This window comes from Ornithodoros turicata, chromosome 7 (assembly GCF_037126465.1).
Source record: "Ornithodoros turicata isolate Travis chromosome 7, ASM3712646v1, whole genome shotgun sequence".
Classification (NCBI taxonomy): domain Eukaryota; kingdom Metazoa; phylum Arthropoda; class Arachnida; order Ixodida; family Argasidae; genus Ornithodoros; species Ornithodoros turicata.
Window position 1 is genome coordinate 41,065,534 of NC_088207.1, and position 24,714 is coordinate 41,090,247.

General features: G+C 45.7%; 1 protein-coding gene across 1 annotated transcript in view; it reads right to left on the reverse strand.

The window, feature by feature from the left end:
• Nucleotides 1-24,714, reverse strand: part of LOC135401117 (glutamate receptor ionotropic, kainate 2-like) — a 43,663-nt gene that overhangs the window by 6,375 nt on the left and 12,574 nt on the right. The window contains exons 3-10 of the mRNA XM_064633314.1: nt 21,243-21,430; nt 21,122-21,175; nt 18,285-18,461; nt 17,154-17,315; nt 11,083-11,187; nt 10,870-10,983; nt 9,836-10,039; nt 3,800-4,173 (exon numbers count right to left, since the gene is read on the reverse strand). Of these exons, the coding sequence (XP_064489384.1) occupies nt 3,800-4,173; nt 9,836-10,039; nt 10,870-10,983; nt 11,083-11,187; nt 17,154-17,315; nt 18,285-18,461; nt 21,122-21,175; nt 21,243-21,430 (1,378 nt within the window). The remainder of the gene's footprint in view (nt 1-3,799; nt 4,174-9,835; nt 10,040-10,869; nt 10,984-11,082; nt 11,188-17,153; nt 17,316-18,284; nt 18,462-21,121; nt 21,176-21,242; nt 21,431-24,714) is intronic.

Genomic DNA, 24,714 nt, shown 5'->3' on the forward strand with positions numbered 1-24,714 from the left:
TACAATTACTCCCCAATTTAATTCATTCGTTTCTCCCTAGAATGTGAGTGAAGATATGAAATGATATGAAATGAGTAAAAAAAAGTTGATGACGGTACGTTGAAAAATGTGACGTGAAAAACAACTGTTACAAATATTTAGACACTTGCGTTTCTGGAGTAAAGTTTATTCGCCTACTTTACTAGTATTCACATTCATTGAAAACGCTCAAAGTTGTGGTTTAGAAATGCGGAGCTCGAACCTCACTTGGAACAACGCTGTTAAAGCACACATGCCGTCTCAAAAATAAGTTGAATTGAATGTTGAATTGACGGCACACAGTTCTATGCACAATATACTCACTTGTCGCGTATAGCCCCGCCATGGGCAACAGTGATGGTTTCGTTCTGCCGCCCATATATAATTTTTGTTTAAACGGGAGGAGTACACCTATCTTTGTGTGAAAATTAGTGCAAACCGAAAAGCGCGCAAAAAAAAAAAACGTACGCCCCCCATCAGTCAATAAATCGGGACAACAAGGGTGAAGCTTTCTTGATTTATTGCATGACACTAGCTTTCACGCAATAAACCAAGAACGCTTCACTGTGTCTACCTTGCTGTGCTACGACCTCTTGGACGTCGACTCTACCCCGAATATTTTTTGCTGTCTTCAACAAATCGGGAGAAAGAACGATTTCGCGCGGGACAATGGTTGACGATGAGAGCGTTATGTGGCGAAGTTTTATTTCAACTATGTTGCGCAGAAATAACCATTGACGAGAAAATTTCAAAGTTACACGTCCTCAAAATACAATGAATCACTGCACCTCATTTTCTCTCTTCCTTGTTTATCGTGCGGTTCGTCGCACATTAGGGATATTTAGTTCTAGCGAAAACACAATGAACTTGCGTACGCGAGGAAACAGCGTGTTCGCACTGCGCGAGCGCTATACGCAAAGCCACGTCCTAGTCCGTCCACGTCAAAGTCCGTCTACGCACGCGTAGTGTACACGCGCGCACTATACGCAAAGCCACGTCCTAGTCCGTCCACGTCTAAGTCCGTCTACGCACGAGTAGTGTACACGCGCGCACTATACGCAAAGCCACGTCCTATAGTCCGTCAATGTCAGTCTACGCACGCGTATAGTGTACACGCGCCCGCTATTTCCTGGCGTACGCAAGGGGATAGAGTTTGCAATACTGCACCTCTATTACTTTCTCAGATTTCTACGGTACCATTCTGTAAGAAAGCCGCTCTTGTCAAGAACCTTCCGGCGAGTCTTTTTCAAACCGATTTCACGAGCATTTCGTGTGTTCAGCGTAGCTTTTTTTTTCTTTTCTATTAGCATGCTGCTTTTTTTTCCCCTCGATTTTGTCCTCGTCCCGGCGTAGCAACGTTCGACAGCAGCGTGGAACAACGTCTTACTGCCATGGAAACGTGATCCCAGAGAAATGACTTCTATAGTCGCGGCATTCTCCTTCCTCAAGCCACCTGCTCCTTAGGGACAAGTGCAAAAGACGCCTGGAGCACCCAATTTCTTCCAAGACGTATAGGAGGTGCTCGCGCGCAGGCATTACTTGTTCACTTTGTAGAAACGTATAGCCCGGTTTTTCTCCATATAGTTTCCTTGAGTGGCTCCGCATCGTTCTTAGAGGCGGTCAGACCTCACCACAAGATTTGATAAACTGTTTCGCGGAGAGCGTAGCTTAAGGTTTCGTCGAGTCTGTCTGCAGAATACGCGCCACGCGTGTAGCTCAGTGTGAACGCTCTGGAGGTATTGCTGTAGGCATTGCTGTAGGCATGCTTGCACCAGCGGAAAAAGGTGCTGAAACAAGGAAACAAACTCTTGAGAAGGGTTTGCAAGGAGTGGGGTACATTGTTGATACCAGCTAGGGCAGCAGGGTAAGCGAAAGTTCCAGTTCCATAGCCAGTGGATGTTGGGCTACTCATTAATTCAGAACACTTCCGCACAACAGGCTCGTAGCCAACTATCATCCCGAACGATGTCGTTTTCTCACCCCTGGTTCCACTGATTCCTGCTGATTTGTTGAAACAGGAGGCGAACGACTTTTTGTGACACTTAGGCAGTTACGGGAATTGTCATGAAACGGCATATTCCACACGCGCTTTCCAGAAGATCCGGAATGATAACGGCTTCATTAATTGGGCAATTGATCTCAGTTGTCTCGCGACGTAAACCCCCAATTATTATTAATTGGGCAATCGCTAGCATTCAGCGTATTGTGTGGTGAAGTCGTATTCCAAGAGTACAGGGTGTGTGCAGAAAAAGAATCCCCACATTTTCGCACGTATCACGTTCTCTGCATACCGTACCGGTTCTCCGCATACCGTAAGTTCCGGTGGCGCACGACGACGCACTTATGCGATGAAAACCACCACCAACAAAAACAAAAATATCGTAGCAACCAACCTCTGCGTAACAAAAAAGTCATCTATGCAAACGGTGCACTCCGTGCATCCCAAATTGCCTATGCAGATGCCAACATGGCGGTCGCGGCACGGTTGCGTCTAGCTGCCACTATAGGCCTGCCAGATTTCGTTTCGGTTTCTGCATAGGTGGCACTCCTAGCGGTAGGGCGACGCAACTGTGCTGCGCTGCAACGTCCCATTGGAAAAAGTCTGCGTGGCTAACGATTTTGTTACGCAGAGCTTGACTACCACGATTTTTTTGTGTTGTTGGCTTTTATCGCAAAAATACGGCGTCGTGCGCCATCGGAACTTCGTGCGGTATGCAGGACGCGCGCTATGTGCGTAAATTTGAGGCTACTTTTTCTGCGCACACCCTGTACACACACAATAAGGTAAAAACGTGAGGACCTAAACCCTTTCTGAACGGCTTTCACGTCGTATTTACTATACCGTGTGTTCCACGGAAGGTCCCCGGATGAGGAATTCGTAAACAGGTGGCGCTATGGAAAAGCCTTCTTTTCTGTGAGCATCCCCGACACATATCGGCCAAGAACTGCGGAGCCAGCGGCTTATCTGCCCATATGCTCATTAATTAAATAAAACATCTTTTAAATTTTACTTCAGGCGCTTTCGGAACCTCTGTTTTACCGATCGAAACCTTCAGCGAAAAATGTAAAAAAAAAAAAATGCGTCGGCAATTAGTGATTTTTGGGCTAATTGGTTGGTTTGGGTTTACATATTTGTTGCGCGGACCAGCGTACCGATGCACTCTTTCGCTCATCTATTCTGCTACCAATTAAATGTTCATCCGCCTGGTTCGCACGCGTCAGGGTGACGGAAGATTGAGAAGTAAAGACGAAATTAAATTTTAAAAGTTGAAAGTTTTATTTAATTAATAAGTGCACGCACATATCTTCCGTCACCACCGCGCGTGTGAATGAGGCGGATGAACACGTAAGGATAGCTGAGCGAAAGAGCGCGTTCGTACGCTGTTCCGCGCAACAAATATGTAAACCGAATCCAATTAATTACTCTAAAAATCACCAAGTGTCGACGCAGTTTTTTTTCTGTAACATTTTTTGCTGAAGGTTCCGATCGGTAAAACAGAGCGTCCGAAGTAAAATTTAAAAGCAATGAGTTTTATTTAATTAATGAGCGCATGCAAATGAGCCACTCACTGCTCAGTGTTTGGACAGTGTCCCAGGGATACTCACTGAAAAGAAAGTTTCTCGATAGAGCCATCTGTTCACGAATTCGTGAACCACCCGGTGTATTACGTAATACGATTTTAAAAAGAACAAACTGTAAACTCAGAATAATTTTTAATAATTAATATACATTTTGGTGTTATTATTATTGAGGAATTAACCGTCGTGCATGTCCACTCACCTCGGCGACGTGTCGCATCCCTGCTGCATGATGGCGCTCATGGTGAACCAGAAGCTGTTAAGAAGAGTAAAGTGATTCCGCAGACCTGAGACATTTTCCGACGACGTCAGCAAGTGGCAAGGAGCGCTGGGTCTCCACTCGTACGGGCTGAAGCGAGCAACCACGAAGAGCAAGACACTGATCGCCAGGTACGCGACCGCCATGGACGCCCACACGTCCACTGAGAGTGGAGTCAAGAAGAAAAAGAGTGTCTGCTCTGCCTTTGGTTTTTGGAAGAGGATGCTGATGCCCAGCGTCATGACAGGCATCGTAAAGTCTACGACTTCTTCGCGAAGATAAGTGATTGTCAGGTCTCCAATAGCGAGGTCCGCTTCCTTGACGACGATAATAGCGGGGGAAAAAAAATAGAAACAGGGATGATTAGTTCATCGGCACAGTATTCTCTTCCTTCACGTGCGCGGCAGGACCTGTAGCATGCGGCATATACTCTAAGAAAAAAATCGAGTAAAATGGGGAGTAATACGCCTTATTCATAAGTGCTGCCATCTCGTGGCGGCGGCTGGCGGCGGCGCCATGTTTGAGTATTCGGGCGGTCGCGCTATGTGCGATTTCCTGTAACGGGACCAGCTGGAATGTCGGGAAACTTGCGATTCAAGCTTTTTAGCATGGCAGGCGAGCAGGAAGAATCCACAGCCGAGCTCACGAAGCTAACGTTATACGAACGTTTCTTTCGGACAACTTCGTTATTATCTTCTACAACGAGCAAACGGCATCGGATAAGCACGCTCGGCGTAGCTGCAACTTCGTGGCTGTATCTCACGTCGAACTGCGGAATTTTGGGGACTCTGTCGCTTTTATACATATGAATACTCAACTACTTGCCCCAACTTTACAGCAGAGTGTTCTGATGCGGTGTGTTACGCAGTTACGTAGCGGGTCCCTATATGCGCGTTTGTGCAGCATGGAGTGGCGATGGATGATCTTACTACAGGACTCTCTGCTTAGCTGCTGGTCCTGTTCAGTAACGGAATAAAAAAGCATTTGAGCACCTGTGACTAGACACATTTTGTGTACCTTCACTAAAATATCAGATGTACTTTCATACTCGCACATGTAGTTGTTTGGTACCAGTAACCCAACAAAAGGTGAACGGATACATACTTTTTTAGATGGAAGTCATGTGGAGCTGACTGTTCACACAAAGAAAGAAAGAAAGAAATAAAGAGTCCCTTTCTTGGAGACACAGAAAACCAGACTTTCTGTGATGATTTGACGATTTCCTCGCATCATATGCCATTTTCTTTGTGATGCAAAGGCAACGGCACATCAGAAGGAGCACATTGCTTTTGCTCTGAAATCTTATGTGTCGTACTTGGTTATCTGCTTGGTACATAGCTCCTTTTTAAAAGCAATTATATCAACAATGTCCCAAACGGATATGTACCACTAAGAGAGACAGTGCACAAAGCTCATTTTCCCAATCATCTTCTAAATGCTGGTCTAGCAGCACGCTTCCACTGGAAATTCAACACTCCTGCACATAAATGAAGTCCTCTGTAGCTCGCGTTTAGTATAGACCTACTTCTGAAAGAAGCTGCCGTCCCGTGACACGCCAAAAAACCCCAATCTAAGCATGTTCTGACCGTGAACGTGCCTTTTTAATTATTTTAGAGGCAATAATAGCGAACTGAGGATTTACCTTATTGGTATTCGAGCCAATATTGCCCTTTTGGGTGCACAGTGGCACGAGCAGTAATGGGGAGTTGCTGGTCAACCTCCCGGGATGCCGCGTTGCTGGCGATAGTCGATGTGGCGAAAACCGAAACCACCGGCAGCTATACTCAAACATGGCGCGTAAACGTAGTCTCCGTCTCCGCACATAGATGGCGCGCACTTATGCATAAGGCGTATTGCAGCTTCTAGTCCGCAGGACTGCCAGTTACTCCCGATTTTAGTCCCCTAATCCCGACATTTACTCCCCAGGACTGCAACTTGTCACTGAACTTCGCAAATCGTCTTCCGATTGCAACAGCCTACGTGAATATCTGCTCTTGATCAATTTGATGGCATAAGGTTGTATGACTCAGTCAACTTAGCAATTTTCCACCCACGCAGAGTATGAAAAAGTTAGCGCTTCTTTCTTCGCAAATTGCGCCCTATGTATGTCGCAAGATTTTATATCACTCGATGTATCACGGTTGACGGTTTGATTCAAAGTAATTTCACACATGCACGCGAATCATGTACCTGGGACTCTTAGGGCAGAGCGTGAAATGGAGTCTGCACTTAGTGACACGCATTTACTCCCGAAAGGGACTATTTTTTTTTTTTTTTTGTGGCAATGCATTTAGTCCCCAAAAGGAGTACAATTACTCATTTTTTCCCTTAGAGTGTAGAAGGCAGACATCCAGCTTCTCGAACGATCCACATATTATCGTCACCGCTTATGTGAAGTCTGTTGGTGTTGTTCTCTGAGAATCATCAATCAGATATTCTAGTACCGTTCTGTCCAGTTTTCGAATGCAGGTACTATACAGATGTTTGAAGTACAGTATTCGAGCTGTTGCCATCACAGCAACCAGCTTGATGGTAACAAGTAACTGCCACCATCATCGCCTCTATGTTGAGTAGCAAGGAACGATTAGGCACGTGGTCACATGACCGCCATATTGGCTTTTATTCTGTTCGAGTTACGTTCCAATTCGGGAAATGCAGTGTGCGAAATAAAGTAATGCAACTTTTTAATGTACCATATGTTTTCATCACCACTACTGTCACCACCACCGTCATCATCATCCCATGTGCCGCACGACGCGAGATGGCAGTAAAGACGTTATTCCGCAGTCTAGTATAATACTACTTTCTTCTCTCTTTTTCCCCCCTATGGAGAGTATTCCACGAGATGGGTCCAACAATGGCCACTTCCTCACCCCGGCGCAATATCTCAAACGCACCTAGAAGCTGACCACGGGAAAGCATAAGCATGCATACACGATGCCGCAACATTCTAAAGCAACATGCGTAGAGGAGCTTACTGCTACAACGTACGTGCTGTTCGAAAAAAGGATCAGATTTATCGTGCAACTCGTTGGTGCAAAGGACTATCGTACTTCATGCGTGATGAATAACACCTAGGAGAATATTTTATGTTCATTCACGGCGCGCAGTCAATATATTTTCCCTACCACCGTTCAGTGGAGGGATGTTTGTTGTACGGATCTGTGCCCGCACGCCTCACTTCCTATCTTGAGTCTATTTATTCAGGGTTCAATCTTCGTAATGCGGAATGGAAGCCCGCGACACTTGAAAGAGCGCCTCCACTCTTTTATGCCTCTCGTACGTTTTTTTCTGAATACCCGCGCCGAGACCTTTGATCATAGAAGCAGCTCAAGCATTTTAAAACTATCGGCAGTATGACAGTAGAGGCCCGCGGTACTTGGTCTTCGTCGTTTAGCAAATAAAAATAAATAAATAAAAGAAATGTTCCTTGCGTCAGCATTCGCATTCGTGCTTGACGCCGCGATTGGTTGGTGAAGCGCGAGCCATATTTCGCGCATGGGTTATAATATACGTGCCGCCTTTAAAGCGTGCTTTGCCTGCATAATTGTTGTGTAAGAGGAGAAGCCAACTTTAGAGCTTATCTGGCCTGTGGTTTATCGTTCGTAGGACCCCTTTGGGAACGATTCGAAATTGTGTTACATTGATGCATTCAGACCATTAAATGTAGTTAAAATTGCAGTTTACAACGCCATTTGCGCCTACATTACTCAACTTGCAGGATACTCTGCACGATAGCAAAGCAGAGGCTGATAATCCTCATAAACCAAGTGCGTAAGATGTGCTTGAGTTCTGTTATATCTTTGTAGCGCTAAATACAACCAGACGTTGTTTTTCCAATCAGGTAACACTTGTTAATAACGTGGAAAGTAATTACAGATGCATCTTATTAGAATATGACAACTCTGCCAAAATCTTTCATCGAACCGTTATCTCATGATGAATAAAACGCAAGAACGACACGGACAGGACAGGATACGCTATCGGGGGTGAAGGAAAGACGGGTCTCCGAAGATGTGCAGTGAACAAACTATAGGTAAAAAAAAAGGTATTCCTTCACGAATTTTTTTGCGGACAATCTACCGAACGGATTTTCGTTCTGAAAATGGCTACGATATCAGGTCACCGAAAGGAACAGATGTTCTCATTGGGACAACTTCGTAGCTTTTATAATTAAAAAAGTTAATTAACGATTTCAGGTCATTAGTCATTTGACGGTCTAGCAACATATGGCCAAGAACGTTCGCCGGCCCAGAGATGATAGAAGTGAAAACAGCATGTCTATAACCTATATTTTATGAAAAATCTGTAACGCATAAAAAAGACACCCTGTATATGGCGGCCGATGCACTGCTTACGATCTTCCTGATGACGTACAAGAGGAATTCATGGAACTCATCAACAACACCGCAGCCAAAGAGGAGTTCCCGGAATAACATCAGTTCAGCAACTCTAATTGCTGGGCCAAAATGCTTTATCGCTGGCCTCAAGGCCAGCAAATTCGTCATCACAATTATCCTTCCTTTCTCATCAGCTTACATCTGTGAAAGTTGTTTCTCGACTCTCTTGGGGCAAGGTTTCACCAACACCGATTGACGCTGGAACCAAGATCAACGGTCCCTTAACTTGAACTAACGCTTAACTCTGTTTCACTAAAGGGAGACATTGTCACTGAAACATTCGTCAAGTCACCAACTAACGTTTGTAACAAAAGAATTTAGTGCTAACTTCAAGTTTTAGCAACCCTTAATCTCGGTTCAAAGTTAACCAGCGTTGGTGAAACCGCGCCCTAGTTATGAAATCAAACTCCAGAAACAGGTTGGGTGCTGAAGTAGACATGTGATGTGCCTTGAGCCACACGACCCACATATTGACGTATTAGCCACGCTTATATCAAGAAAGCATATACATCATTCTCATCAAAATACACGATTCAATCAATCCTTGTGAAAAACATTAATAAGCATTTTTGGTAGCTCTCTCTGCTGCGATTGATGTCTTTTAAATAAATTAAAATGTAAATGTAACTGCATCATTGAAAAAAGTAAATTTTCAGAAGGATTATTAAGGTGAGGGGTCATGGCAGGTCTCGTACTACTAAAAGGGGTCACGTAAAAGAAAAGTTTGAGAAACACTGTCCTAGTCGAATACTTCGAAGGAACTGTTGGTTTTCATGAGAACATAAAAAAAAAAATGAAATATGGACTCTAAGTTTAAGTAAGCACTCTCTTCGATAATATAGATCTCCGATATACCTCATGAATCTTTTTTGGAGCTATTTTTTCCTATGTATTTTTCGAACAGCTTTTTAAGTTTAATATGTACAGCTTGATGAAGCGTGGTCCACCACGCGAAAGCTTGACTTAAGGATATTCAGTTTTCAGGCACTCCAACATTGTAGAAACGTTCAGTGGGGAAGACCTCGATATTCCCAGTCGCGAAATCCCCGATCTCCAAATTCGTGTGCTCGAAACAAGGAAAACCAAGCTCGATTACTTCGTAAGATAACATGCCTGTTATAAAAACACATCACTATTTAACCACTCAAATTCACGTGTTTTCGATGTCTGTCCAAGTCGTATTAGCGAACGAAAGCCATATTTTAGCAGCCGTTAGGCTTAGCAGGGCGGACACAACGGAGCGCAGCATGTTGGTTAGGTAACTATTAGGTTAGTCCAAGTTGGCTGTTTGCATTTTTAGATCCAGGTTAGTGTCAGTTCGCCGTTGGCATTTTCCCGCGCGCAACTGTGCATTTTATAGTCTGATAACATTTATTTACGGTGGTTTATTTTGCAACGGGGATTTGGATCACTCTATTTCGAGGTATATTGCACCCGTTCAGTGGGCTGCAGTGATACATTTTCTCCGCTTTTAACAGGAACAAAGAGGGGGAAACAAAAGAAGAAGAAAAAATGCATTGACCTCACGCCTACGGCTATACACTTCGACGAAGTAGGAGTGCTAACATGCTTTCCTTACCTTGTCTATAAGCTCTCGTACCATGCCGTTCCACTCGCCCTTGGCGTTTCGGGACCCATATGCTCCGTCGCGTACCATGCGTAACTCATAATTGAAGCGCAGGACATTCGAGATTTCTCGAATGAGATCTATACAGTAGCCTTCGAAGCGGTCGTTGCTGTTGAGCTTGTTCGAAGAGCGCTTCAGCATCACGTATGGAGAGTTCTGCGGCATCAAAGAGTCACATTGCCTGAAAACATCGGTCGCTCAAGATCCCCACTGAGTCAACATGTAAGCGACAACACTCACCTCTACTTCTTTTGTGAAAACTTAAAGTGCAAAAATTTCTTCTGGCGGAGTGAAAGATCCCGTTACCTTGACACCAACACACAAGGAACGGGATTCATCTGAAGCGCGACAATGCGCAGAGGCCTCTGATTGGTCCCCTGAAACGACCGCCTGCGATGATTGAACAAATCGTTTGAGGAGACCAATGGGAGCACGCTCCGCATTGTCGACCGTCTGGAGAAGGAGAGGGAAAGCGCAAGAGGGAAAGCCTGACTGTTTCTATATGAATTGTACTGAAGGACCGCTACTCTTACACGCCACTAGAAACAGAAACACAATCTTTCTTAAAGGGGTTGCTACACTTCGTTCCAAGTTATGCCGGACAAATGTAGAAGACAGCTACTTGAATCGACACGAACCTGCATTTCAAACTTTACCGCAGACTGGCACAGCGAATACCGCATCTCATCCGCCGGTGACGGGCGTTTACCAGAGCCAAAAGGAATAGCCCCCTGGAGAGGTCACGTGTTTGCGAGGACTAATCAGTATAGCCGAGGTTATTGCTCCTCTGACGACATAGGGCAACGCGGTATGTGTGTGTTGAGTGGCTTGCATTTCGGCAAATTCACGCAGAAAAATATTTTTTTGCTCAATACTGCGTCGCGAAGTACAATGCATACATGACGCAATCAACCACACCTTCAAAGTGTCACAAACCATTTAGATCACTACTTCGCATTCTAATAACTTCGCAAACTTTTACTTACAATGAGGGTGGTTATCCTGAGTGTCCTATTTCTTAATGTCTCCAGGACTTCCCTGTAGACCATGGAGTAGGTGAAGGTGATGTTCAGCCCAGCCTTTAATGTCCACGTTCCAATCTGCAGGAGAACGCGTCAATTCGCCCAGAATATAAACTGTGTAGGTGTGATTATTTTCTCCTTAGTTTCTTTTCCTATTTTTGGACAATGCGGACGTACCGACACGAGCCCAGTACGTTTGAGTTGGACGACGTGCAGCGTTACGTTCGCTCTCCGTCCATGACCGTCGAGTTGGATTGGGCCCGTAAGGCCTACCATGTTAAGCTGTAAAAGGCAAGTACTTCAGTCTCTCTCCGTTCTATTTAAACGCAACGACTTGCCACACACATTGGAAGATTGGTTAAGAGTGGCCACGGCAGTACAACAAATTCACGAATTCATTACTTTTCGCGTCTCGTAATAGCTGTCACGTAGTTTTGGAGCAATAGAACAACACCATTTTGCCTTAAGCAATTCCATTGTCGTTGAGGGAATACTTTGAAACACACATTACATGTCCTTGCTTTTGCAGCGCCTGTATACGTTTTATAGATTCGGCGTTACTTCGTTTATCGCTTCTGTTGTCACAGACTTGGTGTCGCTGGCTTTGCTTTTCACCCGTTTTACGACGTACTGGCAGAGAAACCACGTATTGCTCGACAGCTTGCCCGCCAGAGTCACTGCGTGGAACCAGTATCGCGTTCGGAACGAAAAGCAAAACCGGGAGGTCCAATACTGCTGTCTATGTTGGAAGATGAGCGGCATCGTAAAAAGCGAATTTGGGTTCGTAGTGCGGCTGTTGGGCACTTCCCCAGCTGCAGTAGTGTATGAGTCATAGTTATCGATTGCCCGACTTTTCTAATTAATCGATCGTGCGTATCTCAATCTCCGCTGAAAAATTAAACAATGCACACACTAGCAGTGTTGAGGATATGAACATCAAGTTGTTTCAACAATGCTCGATTATACAAATTTAGCGCCAGTTAGACTGCATTCAACAAAGCGCCAAGTGTGTCTGTCCTTTCGTGTTCCCTAGTCTCGGGGTTTTACATTTTGCAATGGATGTCGCCTTCACAAAAACACAATCCCGTGCACACGAGGGTGACAATAGATGGCCCTCTGCTTTACAAACATATGACGTCACGATAAGACTGGTTCACGATAAGACTGGTTCGAGGTTATATGTTGCTGTGGCGGGCAAGATGCGGGAAAAACGCGTCTGCTGATATAGGCAGAAAAGGCTGATAACGTTGATAGGTGGCCACCAGCATCCTTTGCGCGGCGGCGAAACGTTATCAATGACGTAGGGGTGCAGGTCGTCTATTGCGCTTGCAATTCCGTTTTAAAATCAAACGGTTACTGTGAAGCGACGGCTTATACAGGGTGTTTGCTCTGAGGTGTCCAGAAATTTTATTTAAAGGGAGCTATAAAAGAGAAACGAGCGCTACGTTTCAGATCTTTGACGAAGAAACAGGTGCTACTAGTGAAGCAGTGTCTGTTTCTTACTCAAGTAGCAGAAAAATACCACTTGTTTTTCTTTTATCGCTCGCTTTAAATATAATTTCTAGGACACGTTAGAGCAAACACCCTGTAGATTCGTGGATGACAACACCATAAGACAGGTCGTCCGACCCCAAGGTGGGACATGTGGTTTGAAAGGAGAAGTGGTGTCAGTCAACGAACCAATGTTTCTCTTTATTTTTCGAGAAAACCCCGCGCCGTCATTAGCGTTTGCACTTTTTCCTTTGCATTTTACGTACTACCTAGCGCTACAACACTCTGATTAGAATGTGTGCTCTTTATAGTGCGTCTTCACACTTGCATGCATAAAGGGAAGCCCTCGCACTCCATGTGTGAACTTCGCTGTACTTGCGCTTCCATTTTGCTATAACCATCCACGCGGCGATGATTGATCATTAAGCCGCGTGCTTTCATCGAGGATTTTTTACTATGGGGATGGCTGGTTAGTGAACGCGCTAAGCAGTTCCATCGGCTAGATCAAGAGAAGATATGAGCTGGGAGACGGCCACGTAGAAGTCGAAAGTGTTTCTGCTGAGAAGCCGAATCTTTCTTTCTTTCTTCGTTGCAGCCGAGGCGGAACAAAACGCCGTCTCATGGGCAGATTGGTGGGACAGCGGGACAACACTGAAAAAGCAGGACTTGTCTCAGTTACATTGGGACGACTGGCCACTTTTTACCATGAAGCCACTTAGAGGGTCCACGAAGCCGCGATGGTGAACGTAGCGATATACGTGCAGAACATACGAAGGGGTTCTGAAAAGATATGGGCCCGACAAGGAAAAATATGGCCTACACTCTTAAAAATGAACTTCACCGCATAGCACGCTTTTAGTCAACCATCATCTCGAATGATATCGTTATCTGCCCTGATTTGTTCAAAACGGGAGGCGTACGCCTTTTTTGTGACACTTATGCTGTTCATAATTGTCACAGAAAAGGCGTACTCCTCCCATTTTCAACAAATCAGGGCAGATAACGATATCATTCGAGATGATGGTTGGCTAAGAGCGTGCTATGCGGTGAAGTTCAGTTTTAAGAGTGTAGAGTTATAAACCTTCATTACATTTCGGCATATTCACCTCGAAGTATATAACATACTTGGCACGTCGTTCCTGAAACTTAACTCGGCGCAGCATGATCTCTGTTATCCTTGCGCCAGTAAAATCAAATCAAAATCAAGATCCTGAAGCTTAAATCCAACGGCTGACTATATGATTCTGCAAATCCTACCACCTCCGGGTACTCCAAAAATATCTTTCCTTTCAAACTTTTTTTCTTTTTGCTTTAGAAACAAAAAGTGGGCTGATGGGGCAAGATCCGGCGAGTACGACGGATGTTCAATGCAGTCATATCGCAAGGCTTTCAGAACCTGCATTGTCTTGGCTGATTTGCGAGCCGGTGCGTTGTCCTGCGAAAGGAGAACGCCTTTCCGTAGCTTCCCGCGCCGTATTTCTTTCAACGCATCCTTTAAACGACAGAGCAAGTAACTGATTCACCCTTCTGGAGATAGACAGTCATACAAACTCCTTCCTTGGCTCGGAAAACCGTGACCATTACCTTTCTCACTGATCGTTGAGTCTTCAGCCTCGGATGCCCCGACTGCCTCCATTCCATGAAGATGTTTTTTTATCAGTATCACAGTGATGAAACCATATATCCTCAACTGTATAAGAAATCACTGAAGAGAAGTCTCACTAGAACGCTCAGATATGGTGTAAAATCAACTTGGAGGCGTTCGTTCGGCGTTGTTTCTCATCAGCATTCAAACATTTCGGCAGCTACTAGACTGACACCCTTCCGCATATCCAACTCTTCATGAATTACAGTCCCAATGCAATTGAATGATGGCAGTTGTGAGGCTTGTGTTGTGTAAGTCCTTGTCTGTTTTAATCGCCTCATCTTTAACTCTACAGTGCCAATGCTTTCTTTGAATATGCTTAAGGTCTCCGCTAAAGTCTCCCAAGCGTAACTTCGCTCATACACCACGAACGAGACATCCGATGAATCTTGTTCCTTTTGTCTTGGTGTTAAGGTAACGGCCTCTTTCAATCCGCGATGAGAAATACGTGTGCACTTTAGTGGCCCTTTAATGCATAAAAGCGAGATCCATGATTTCCACTTTTACACTTTTTTCGGAGCATAAATGCGATAAGCACATTCCTCTGTTCTTGAAGAGTTATTGCCACGAAAGTCAATAAGACGAATACCGTAGTGTTCTTTAACTGGCATTCGCGCGATCCTAATTCCAAAGCACTGGCCCGTCTTTTGCACGGTGCAATTATAGGAAGCATGCGGCGGTAAATGGCACTTTTCATTTTCATCTTTCGGTGGAAACAATGGATGGAGCAGAAAACTGAGCCGTAACTAACATACAGAAATGCTACTGCTTCCTCTACGTGGTTTTCAATCGTATTTTCTCGCGTGCTCCGTGTTTCTTTCTACATTTTATTGCCCAGTGATATCTACATTAATCTCGTGAAGCGTAGAAAATAGAAATCACATAGATACTAGGGGTAGTAACGACCATTGTGGGACGCTCCATTACCATTGTTTCCGCCTCTGCCTCTTTCGTGTCTCCATCTCATTGTTAAAATGGAACGAGGTCCGCTGGAAGGACACGATAAAACGGGCAACACACAGTAATTACACGACGAATATACTGAATCAATGTTAAAATCAATTTTGACGTATAAGTTACGTTTTTCCCGGTCGGTCATGCGGTGCGCACTCAATAAATTTCATCTAACATTTTGGCGCTATGGTTTGGCGTAGGATTAAATTAATTATATGCGTGAATGAATCAGTGTAATTTATTTATCAATTAATAAAATACAATAATATAACACGGTGAAATCGATTGTATTCTACGCCCAAAACATCGCGGACCTCTCATCTGCGGAGGATTGTAGTTGCATATTCAGAAAATGTCAGAATAGTAAGGTATTTCTTTTTAGTATTTTTTTACTCGTTTTAAGGTATTTAACCTGCAGCATTTTGTTCTCCGTGAAGGTGTTAATAAACAGATTCGTTTTTGTTGTTGTAGGAAAATTTAATACGACGTGGAACGGTCAGTACATGGACAGCGCCTCAAAACAATATTTACAATTTATGAGCTATGAGGCTAGGAGGGGCGATATATACATTGCTACGCTTCATGATACAAGAGGGATATGCACTATTTACATTCGATGAAGCATGACACGAGTGATGAGAGTGATGAGTGATGGGAGGGGTACTGTTCACGGAGGGACACCTCGGACAGATACGGAGCCCCCTTGCACCAAAAGCGAAGGGTGGAACCGCCACCGCTGCAGAAACTCGTCGCCGCCGAGTGCGTTTTTGTTTCGGCGTAGAAAGCAGTACGTCGCATTGGTGAAGAGGAAGCATCTGGGTTGATTTACGCGAACCTACCATTCCAACAAACGTTTATTGTTATTGTTATTATTATAGCCTTTCTTGGCGCATTGGTTCACCAAAGGGATGGCAAAGGGATCAGGATGGGATGGTGAATTGGGGAAATGAAATACGATGCGTGGTACAGGATAGGGAGAGGGTGTATTATCCCACCTGCGCAGTGATTCAGGCATTTATGGAGAACCATAAACACGCACGCACACACAAAAGAAAAAAAAATCCGTCAGGGCTTTTCATTTGAATGCCCCTCTTACAACTGTAACAGCCGAGGTATTCAGTGATATTTTGCTAATGTTCTGTCTCCAGTGTGCACGTAAATTTGATCGCAGGGTTGCAATTCATTTTTTGCGAGTACTCAAAAACATAATTGCAATGCACCACATAATGCAAGTAGTAAAGCGAAGTAGGGTTACCTTCGTCCAGTGTCTACGAGTTTGACCTGCGGCACACCTTGGAATGCACAAAAGCAGTCTAAACTACACATGTTTTTCTTTTTTCTTTTATGACAATGAGAAAAAAAACGTACGAACACCGTGGGCGAGACCATTCTGGGATTCAAAACTTGTGCAAGTATTGACAAATAAAAGCTCCGCCACCCTTAAAGCCCCATGTCCAATTTTGCTTTCCGCACGTATACGGAAGATTTTGGTTGGCTGCGGTATGAGAGAGGGTCAGTACGACAAAATCAAAATAACAAGAAAATGAGTAACTACGTCAGTGATGTAATGTCAGTAATGTACTACCTAATGTAACTACGTCACACTGTGACGTAGGTGAAAACTCCCTATTGTTATAGTGTGGCTCTTTTGTCATATGTTCTTTTAAAATACGTACAATCATGTATAGCTGTCAAATTCAGTGAGGAGCTCAAAAGGATCTTGAGACGTGTACTCTGACTTTTGTTTGGTTACCGCATTGTGAGAGATCACTATTATTGAAAGCAAGGAGTGTACTTGCGGCGACCGGCGTCATTATCTCTGATCTAGAGCTAAAGCTTACAAGAAAATGCATTGCTCTAGCTCAATGATAAGGGCGCTGGTCGTGGAAATCCTTGTTTCCATTGAATATGCACGATATATATGAAGAGATAAAATAGATCCGAAACCAGGCCCAGAGGGATCGAAAGCGGCCGTCGTGGGACGTCCATTTCGCATATTTTTGGCTTGATTAGCAGGGTTGTTCGGACGTACAACATACGTCACTTGAACAGAATGCGTACGTCCCGCGGACGTACGCAGCATCCGCACCCGTGCGTCCGCGGGATATTGACGGGCGGTGATTGTGTGGTATTCTTCCATGTTTATAACATATGCTACCTTTTTTATGGCGTTGATGAGGGGCAAAGCGTACGGCCAGGGCCTACTGCTTGCAGCTCCACACGTTGCGGACGGCAATCGAGCACCAAGGCGTAGATGGGAAACACTCTCTAGGCCTAATACCAACGCCTGCAGAGCGTCCTGGGTCAGCGCAGCATGTACCTAGCAAAGTAGAACGAAACAGAACAAGTGAACTAAAACATCAACACGGGTGCCGGCTTGTTCGAAGCGCTTAAGGTTGTATGCTAATGTAAAGTAGGGGACATAAGGACATAAAAGACATAATGCACCGTTTTGGCAAAGTCCATAGAATTTCAAATTCATTTCAATTCACTTAAGAATTCCAAGGAAAAAAGATAAACGACGATAGTCCCAATCCAAGGGATCTAGTTCGGCTACTACATTACGTGTAGGTTAGAAAAATATATCGACCACAAACAACAGAGAGAGAGAGAGAAAGAAATAGCCAGCTTGAACAGAAAACATTGCGAAATCCCAGACAAAGGAATCCAGTCTATCTTTTTAGTTCTGTTGTAGTTTCAAAAACAGTTAAGAGATTCTCGTCTTGGAAATAATTCGTAATGACGCGCCTTTGATATTAGCTATACATACGGGGCCAGAAGATACAGGTTATTCCGTAATGCGGTGAACTCGTTATGTCATCCTCAGAGATGTGTTTGTAGCAGCGAAAGAGAGAAGAGAAGACTGTGTAAGCTACACTCCTCCCCCTCCCCCCACTACACACACACACACACAAAGGAGAAAAAAGCAGAGAAGAAAAGCTAGCTTGGGCAGCCAGCATTGCGGAACATCTGACGCAGAAAAAACATCAACGAAAAACAAAACAAATCCAGCCTAGATTGTTAGTTTTATGTTGGGGAGTAATTCGTGATAGAATGTCTCACAGATAGGACAGCAAAAGGTAGGCTATTTCGTAACGCGGTGCACGTATGATGTTACGCTCGCGGATGTTTTTGTAGGAGGGAGATATATAGACAGATAGGTAGATTGGAAGGAAATGGAGACGCCGGCCGCACCGACGCGGCCAGCTGCTCCTGGAAACAGGGTGTTTGTGCTAAGCCTAGACGCTAATTGCTTTCGAGAAAGAGAAGAGAAAAAATGCAAGCGCACCTTTGGTAGCTTCTTTGGTCCTCGACTACGTGGGAAAACTGGCACAGGAGGACCTGCTTTATTCAGATGCAGGGTGCTTCTCCCGTCGTCTTCCCAAAGATCGCGATTCAGCAGCTGAAATCCCGTCAAGTTGACGCCGATACTTTGGAACTCGGTTAAATCCACAGTGTGAAGATCCTGACGAAAAGCACATCATCAGCAAGCAATCGCCTGGGACACATTGTACGCCACGCGTCAAAGTTAACTTGAACACCGCTCCTGCCACCCTGCCGTCCCCTAGCGGAAAACAACGGCTTCATAAGGAGGGTCATCCCTCTAACTGTAAATAGATGACCAAAACGCCCTCCGCCGCTATTTCTATTAAGCGCAACCAGGGTCCGCAGGCCGGGATGGCGTTCAAGTTATCCCTGATGTGAGCTGTACATCTACAGCCTGTGTTGTGAACGTCGAACAACAGATCATTGAACCGTCAAGCACATTATGACACGAAGCATACGAGTACACCACGGCTTTTCGACAAGCGCATGATTGCAGCGATGTAGTTCTGCTTCAAGACAAGGTCGCCCGGATTAGCTACGCAGTGTCATGAGTTGGTGCGAGCCATTTCACCAGCACCACCACCACCGCCATCACCACCACCACTACCACCAAGAGATAGTGCGGGTACGTGGGTCATCAGTATCGATATGTGCATCAAGGCGGCAGAGAAGAAATTCTGAGGCAGACGTGGGGGATCCTGGACCGGAGAGACTGCTACCACAGGGCATCTGTAACATCACCCGCTGCAGACCTTTCCTGACCGCTTTAATATATATTTTCCAGGCATCGTTTCAACCGCTGAGCTCCACCGTTTCAAGTCTTGCTGTTTCCATCTTGGTTTCTGTGTTTCATCTCCGCAATGCTCGAAGTCTGCTTGGCCCAGGTTCGTCTACAATGACATATCTCACCACTCACTGGTATTAAACCCATTTACGAATTGTTTCTGTGTCGCAATTCCTGGTCGTGTCACGTTAGCACTTTGTCCCAACACTCGGTGATGGTCGCTTTGACTGACCACCCCATATAGTTAGATCGCACAAAGGTCCTCACACCTATAGAGAATACACTAGGAGGCGTAAGGCTAGGTGTGCCAACCGCGTATCACATGCTGCGTTGTGTGGACCATGTAGAGCTGACGAAGAGACTTGCGCGACACTGCGGAGCTCTGCGAAGCCTTCGGCGCGACAGCCTAACTTGTGTTTGGTTAAAGTGACGACAAATACATTTCCCTCTTGTCTCTGTCAAGCACATACCACTCGAGCAGAGACATGGGAAAACAAACGAGCTATGGAACAGCAGCGACAGATGGCGAATTACCCATGCGCCAATAGGAGGATCCGTTCTAAGTTAGTGCAGGCTGCTGCCGTAGATGCACCAGTTGTATGCCTTCCTATCTAGAGTGGGAGCGTATTTGTTACTCTAGCCAAGGGAAAACAAAAGATATATAGTTTTCCGCTGGGCGTTCGTAGCGATGCCTCTTCGTGCCATGGAGTTTTTTTTTTTTTTTTTGTTACCTCCGAGAACATTGATCTTAATCATCATGGATTAGGGATATTTAACGAAAGCAGATATTCAGAAGAGCTCCGACGGTCTTGAAAAAATCTGGAGGTTCAGATCGACGAAAGAAGGAAGTCACTGAAAAGGTTAGTCAGCTGTAGGGCCCTGGACCGGCAATCCAGAAGATGTGGGTTCGAGTCCTACAGCTGGCGAACCTTTTCAGTGACTCCCTTCTTTCATTGTTCTTAGGCATTTGAGGCTGGTCTGTTGTTGTCTTTTCTTCTGTGTTTCAGCCACAGAACATCAGTTTCCATCGTATTCTTCAGATCGAATAGCGTAAAGCTCGGCAAGATGGCGGATGAGTTACATGATGAGTAAAGCTTGAGCGCGAACGACAAGCAAAAAAGAGTACACGCTGGCCTCCCCGTGGTGGTGGTGGTGGTGGTGGTGGTGGTGGTGGTGGCGGCGGCGGCGGAAGTGCTTGTCGTAGTCGGTCACGCTCAGGTGGGCAACGTCACGACTATCGCAGAGGTGGGGGTATTGTGTGTCCTGGGCGGACTTCACAGGGAACTGTGCAGACATTTGTCTTAAAGCGTGTCAGGAAAACACAGGAAAGACACCCGTACAACACGACCGGCTCCCGGATTCGAACACGAGTCGCCTCCCAGTCTCTGCATGGAATGCCATCAACGTAGGGGCTAGGCCACGGGAGCTGGCCTCCCCGTACATTTTTTTTAAGGTCACCCAACCAACCACCTAACGCTGACTAGTGTGTATACACGTCATGTACTATCCGGATTCAAGAACATGAACTTTACGAGTCCTTCTACCTCCTTGTTATCTGTCTTCTTGCATGCAGGGACAAGAGCTCCCTGAACAAAACTTGTTTCACGCTGTGATAGTTCATTGCCCATAAATAGAAAACAAAAAAGAAACAGATACAGGCGACCCAGAATATTACACGTGCTCTCTTAGCTTGAGGGCCTCCTCTTGAATGTGCAGCGTCTGGAAATACCTTCTAACCCCGAAACACTTATATTCCTCCCTTTCCTTATGCTGCTTGTGAGGGCTGCAGTCGACCTCCGCAAATAGCAACATTCTGCAGGACGCCTTGTCGATCAAACAGCATGCCATGGTTTTATGAATAGGGTAATACGCTACAAGGTGTGTCATTCTCACGAAGACAGCACCGCCGAAAAGCCAGGAATAGCTCATAATCGAGTTCTAGTCATAGCTACTCATCTAGTTCGTATCATAATTGGCTGACTGTGCACTCGTTTCCTCGGCTGTGTGACACTTACCAGCGAAGTAATAATATAATTATGATATTCTGTGACAATTCCTAGGAGCTGAGCCTGCAAGAAAATGCGTGTGCTCTTCACACGAACGTGTTCGGGCTTCGCGATGAAAAGTGAATCTCACATATTTCAGTAGGTCGGCAAGCCTGGACGCAGAAACGTCAAGGACAATGTTATTCTCCCCGTGTTGAGCAATGTCCCGAAGAACTGGCCGGTAGTCGTCGCCAGGTGGCAGTGGGCGAAGGCAAACGACCACCTGCTCACGATCCCCAGGTCTTCGAAGATGAAAAACTTCTTTCAAGTGTATTAAGGCTGTAAAAAGCAAACACCAGGCACATTTTTCTGCTGTTGCTTATGGGGTGATACATAGAAAGAGAGAGAGAGAGAGAGAAGATATAGAATACGCCGCCATCAACATTCTCTCGATGTCGTCTTCAGCATTTCCTGGTAAATGGTCCTAGGCGTAGGGCATTTCAGTATGCGCGCGTGTAGGCGCGGTGCTTTCGCTCTGATAGCTAAAAAAACAAGAAGAAAAAATATTTCGCTCTTTTGTACCCCTGTCTCCCATTCGTATCGTAATCACCGGAAGACAAAAGCGAGTTTTCCCAAGCAGCAAAATGTACTGAAAGTGGGGTGGTAGGTGGAAGGCCTTGAACAGACTCGTGAAACTAAGGAACATCGATAAGACACATACCGTCCACAACTATTGCACTCGACTTTCAGTACATTGTGCTGCTTGGGTTACTGCATCGGGAGAACTCCGCAGATCTGATACGATAAAGGAAGCTATCAAATCCAAGCTTAGCAATGTGATGTCACCTGCTTGGAAGAAACTGGGCGTTATCATGTTTTCCGAACTGTTATCGTGAACACCCTCCGATCTACTAAATTCCAGAGAAGTCATGCCGCGGCCACCTTGCTTCTAGGATGTCGCCGTCCCACTTGGAGCATGAGTCACTGCAAGCACGCTAACATGTGCTCTGCATGGGTCAACTTTTCCGGGCCCCAACCGGCCCGGGCGCATCGAAAAATGGCCCGCTCCGGCTCGGGCTTTCCTGTTTGATACGCAGCTCCTAGCGGTAGTCATTCAGTAGAGCCCGGCGCGGCCCGGTGACTCAGCGAAAAGAGCCCGGCCTAGCATCTCCAGCTGTGATTCACGCCTTTCAAGAGCTAATCAAACAAACTTATAAATAAATCTACAAGAACAGAACACAAGGTTACAAACTTACTAGTGCTGGCGGTTCCAGAACACACGCGGACATGCACGTTATCGCTCTACACTGCAAGTTGTTGTGGAGGTAGATGGAGGAGGATGTTGTCGACAGATTCCTTCTTTGAATTGCTACCCCTCTCACCGAGGATTGCGAACGTGATTGCGCAAGATGTCGGGAGTCATGAGCAATGTGGAGCGTCTATGGGAAGTTCCTAGCAGGGTCGAACCATACGCATAATGCACAGATATTTGTTTGTTTTTGCAAATATATGCATAGGAATGACACAAGCACGTGATCATATGAACTAAGAGAGCACTGTATTGTATTAAATTAGCTGCATGACCCGGGCCGGCCAGGCTCACGAGATCCTGTTTATCGGCCCGGGCAAGGCCCGCGATGCTGGTATGTTTTGGCTGGGCACACAGCAAATAACGTACCCCGCCCAGCCCGGCCAGCGGGCCTGGTCTGGGGGCCGTGCCCTTGCAGGGCTCTAATGCGGGTAGCAGAACGGTTCTATCCTGCGCCTTATGTCACCGCGACGGGGCAGTTCCTGCGCATGATTAATCATCCGGTGTGCAATGGAAGAGTGTTCGCTCAAGTTCTGTCCCCGAAATCCGAAAGCACACGAGACAATTCACGCCTTCTGAAGGGAACCTAAATGTAGGTGCCCCGCGCGAGGCTCTTCGCTGTGCTCGCGTGTCGTCTCTAAGAAGTTTCGTGAGACAGACAACGCGATAAGCCCCTGTCACGCGAGACAATAGGATGATGACTTTGCTTCCTTCGGTATAGTAACAAGTCCTGTCATGATGCGGATCGAGTAAGCCCTGGAAAGTAAAGCCTTTCGATGTCGCAACTTCCCCCTAGAGTTCATGTATGTTGAAGACAGCATAAGAGGATTCGCGGCGAGAGAGATTGGGAATAGTCCTCGAGCTGATTTATTTCGATGGTACGCTACAATTCTTGCAAACACGTAGACACCGCACGCTCTTTTAGGTCAACTTCCGTGTCCATGCAACACCGTAATTCTCTGCTCGAATTCCCTTTGGCGAACACGACCATTTTAATGAGAGTAGCCGAATGTGGAGGCACATGCTTGTGCATTAATGGGGGTTTTTACGTTTCAAGAAAGAGTTCGCTGAAACAGTAGCCGTCATTTGGGAACATTTTTCGCGTGTGCTCAGTGCTCTGGGTAAGAGCTCTCTCATATTGCTTCTAGGGCCTCACGGCAAGAGAAACCATTTCCCACACACACAGGAACATAACGATAGGAACACCAAATTGTGCACTTCATAACAACCGCGGCTTTGAAATAAAGCATCCACATGGAGTTCGAAATCATTTGTTCATTCTAGCTGATGCCTTTTGCTCCAGAGAACATCAGTTCGCTGAACTGGAAAAAAAGAAAAGAAAACGAAAGGAATAGAAAAAACAACTTCAATTTTTGTACCGAAAGGAATGCGCGAACTGTAAAATAGTTCATTCTCAAGTGGCTTTGTACATGTTGTGTAAGTTCTTATGAAAGTCAGACCTGTGAGAGCTGTTGCCTTGTGGGACGTATTTTCTTCCACATAACAGCAGTGTTGTTAAACTGCAGTTCTGTGTTGCGGACCCGCAAGCCCTGTGATTTACGCGTGTTCTGCATGGTTATACCGTGTTCGGCTACACCATAAGTTATGCCGTTACACCGCAAGGCACTAGGACTCAGAGTCGTATCCTTAGTACCACATGAACGCTAACGAAACGGCTAACGAGGATTCGTGGCGTTACGTCGCGATAGAACTATATATGATCATGAACGATGCCACGATAGTGGGTTTCCGGGTTAGCCTTGCCCACTTGAAAAGAAACTAATCATCACAGCTATGCTCTTATGCGGCTACCTTCTATTTTTTGGCCCAAACGAGCCGTAAATATTATAGGGGCACTAAAATGCCACCACAAGTTCACTTCCGCTATGTTAGTTTCGCACTTGTTGTCGTAATTCAAAACTTCGATTCCGTTATGAAGCTACAACTAGAATTATACCGGACTCTTTCTTGCCTCGGCACTACGCAGTGAACGTCGCTTCAGCCCGAGCATCGGGTATGCAGCGGGTGCCTTTTTAGTCCATGCGGCGCGTGAACGCGCGTGCCACACCATGGCGCAGTTCCGGCGAAAAACGTAGCGCGACTTACGCTGGTGTCGCTGTCCGCAGGACGTGAAGATAATTGTTGTCACTAGAACATTTGAGATTACTGCTGTGGGCTACAATTCAGTAAATCGGTATTGAAAAAAATGCAGCATTGCGCATCATGCCGCGCACGTACACGACGCTACGACAGGACCCGTTCCAAATCTACACATGCACGATACGCATGCGCGCGCTACTCCTGCTGTCTGATT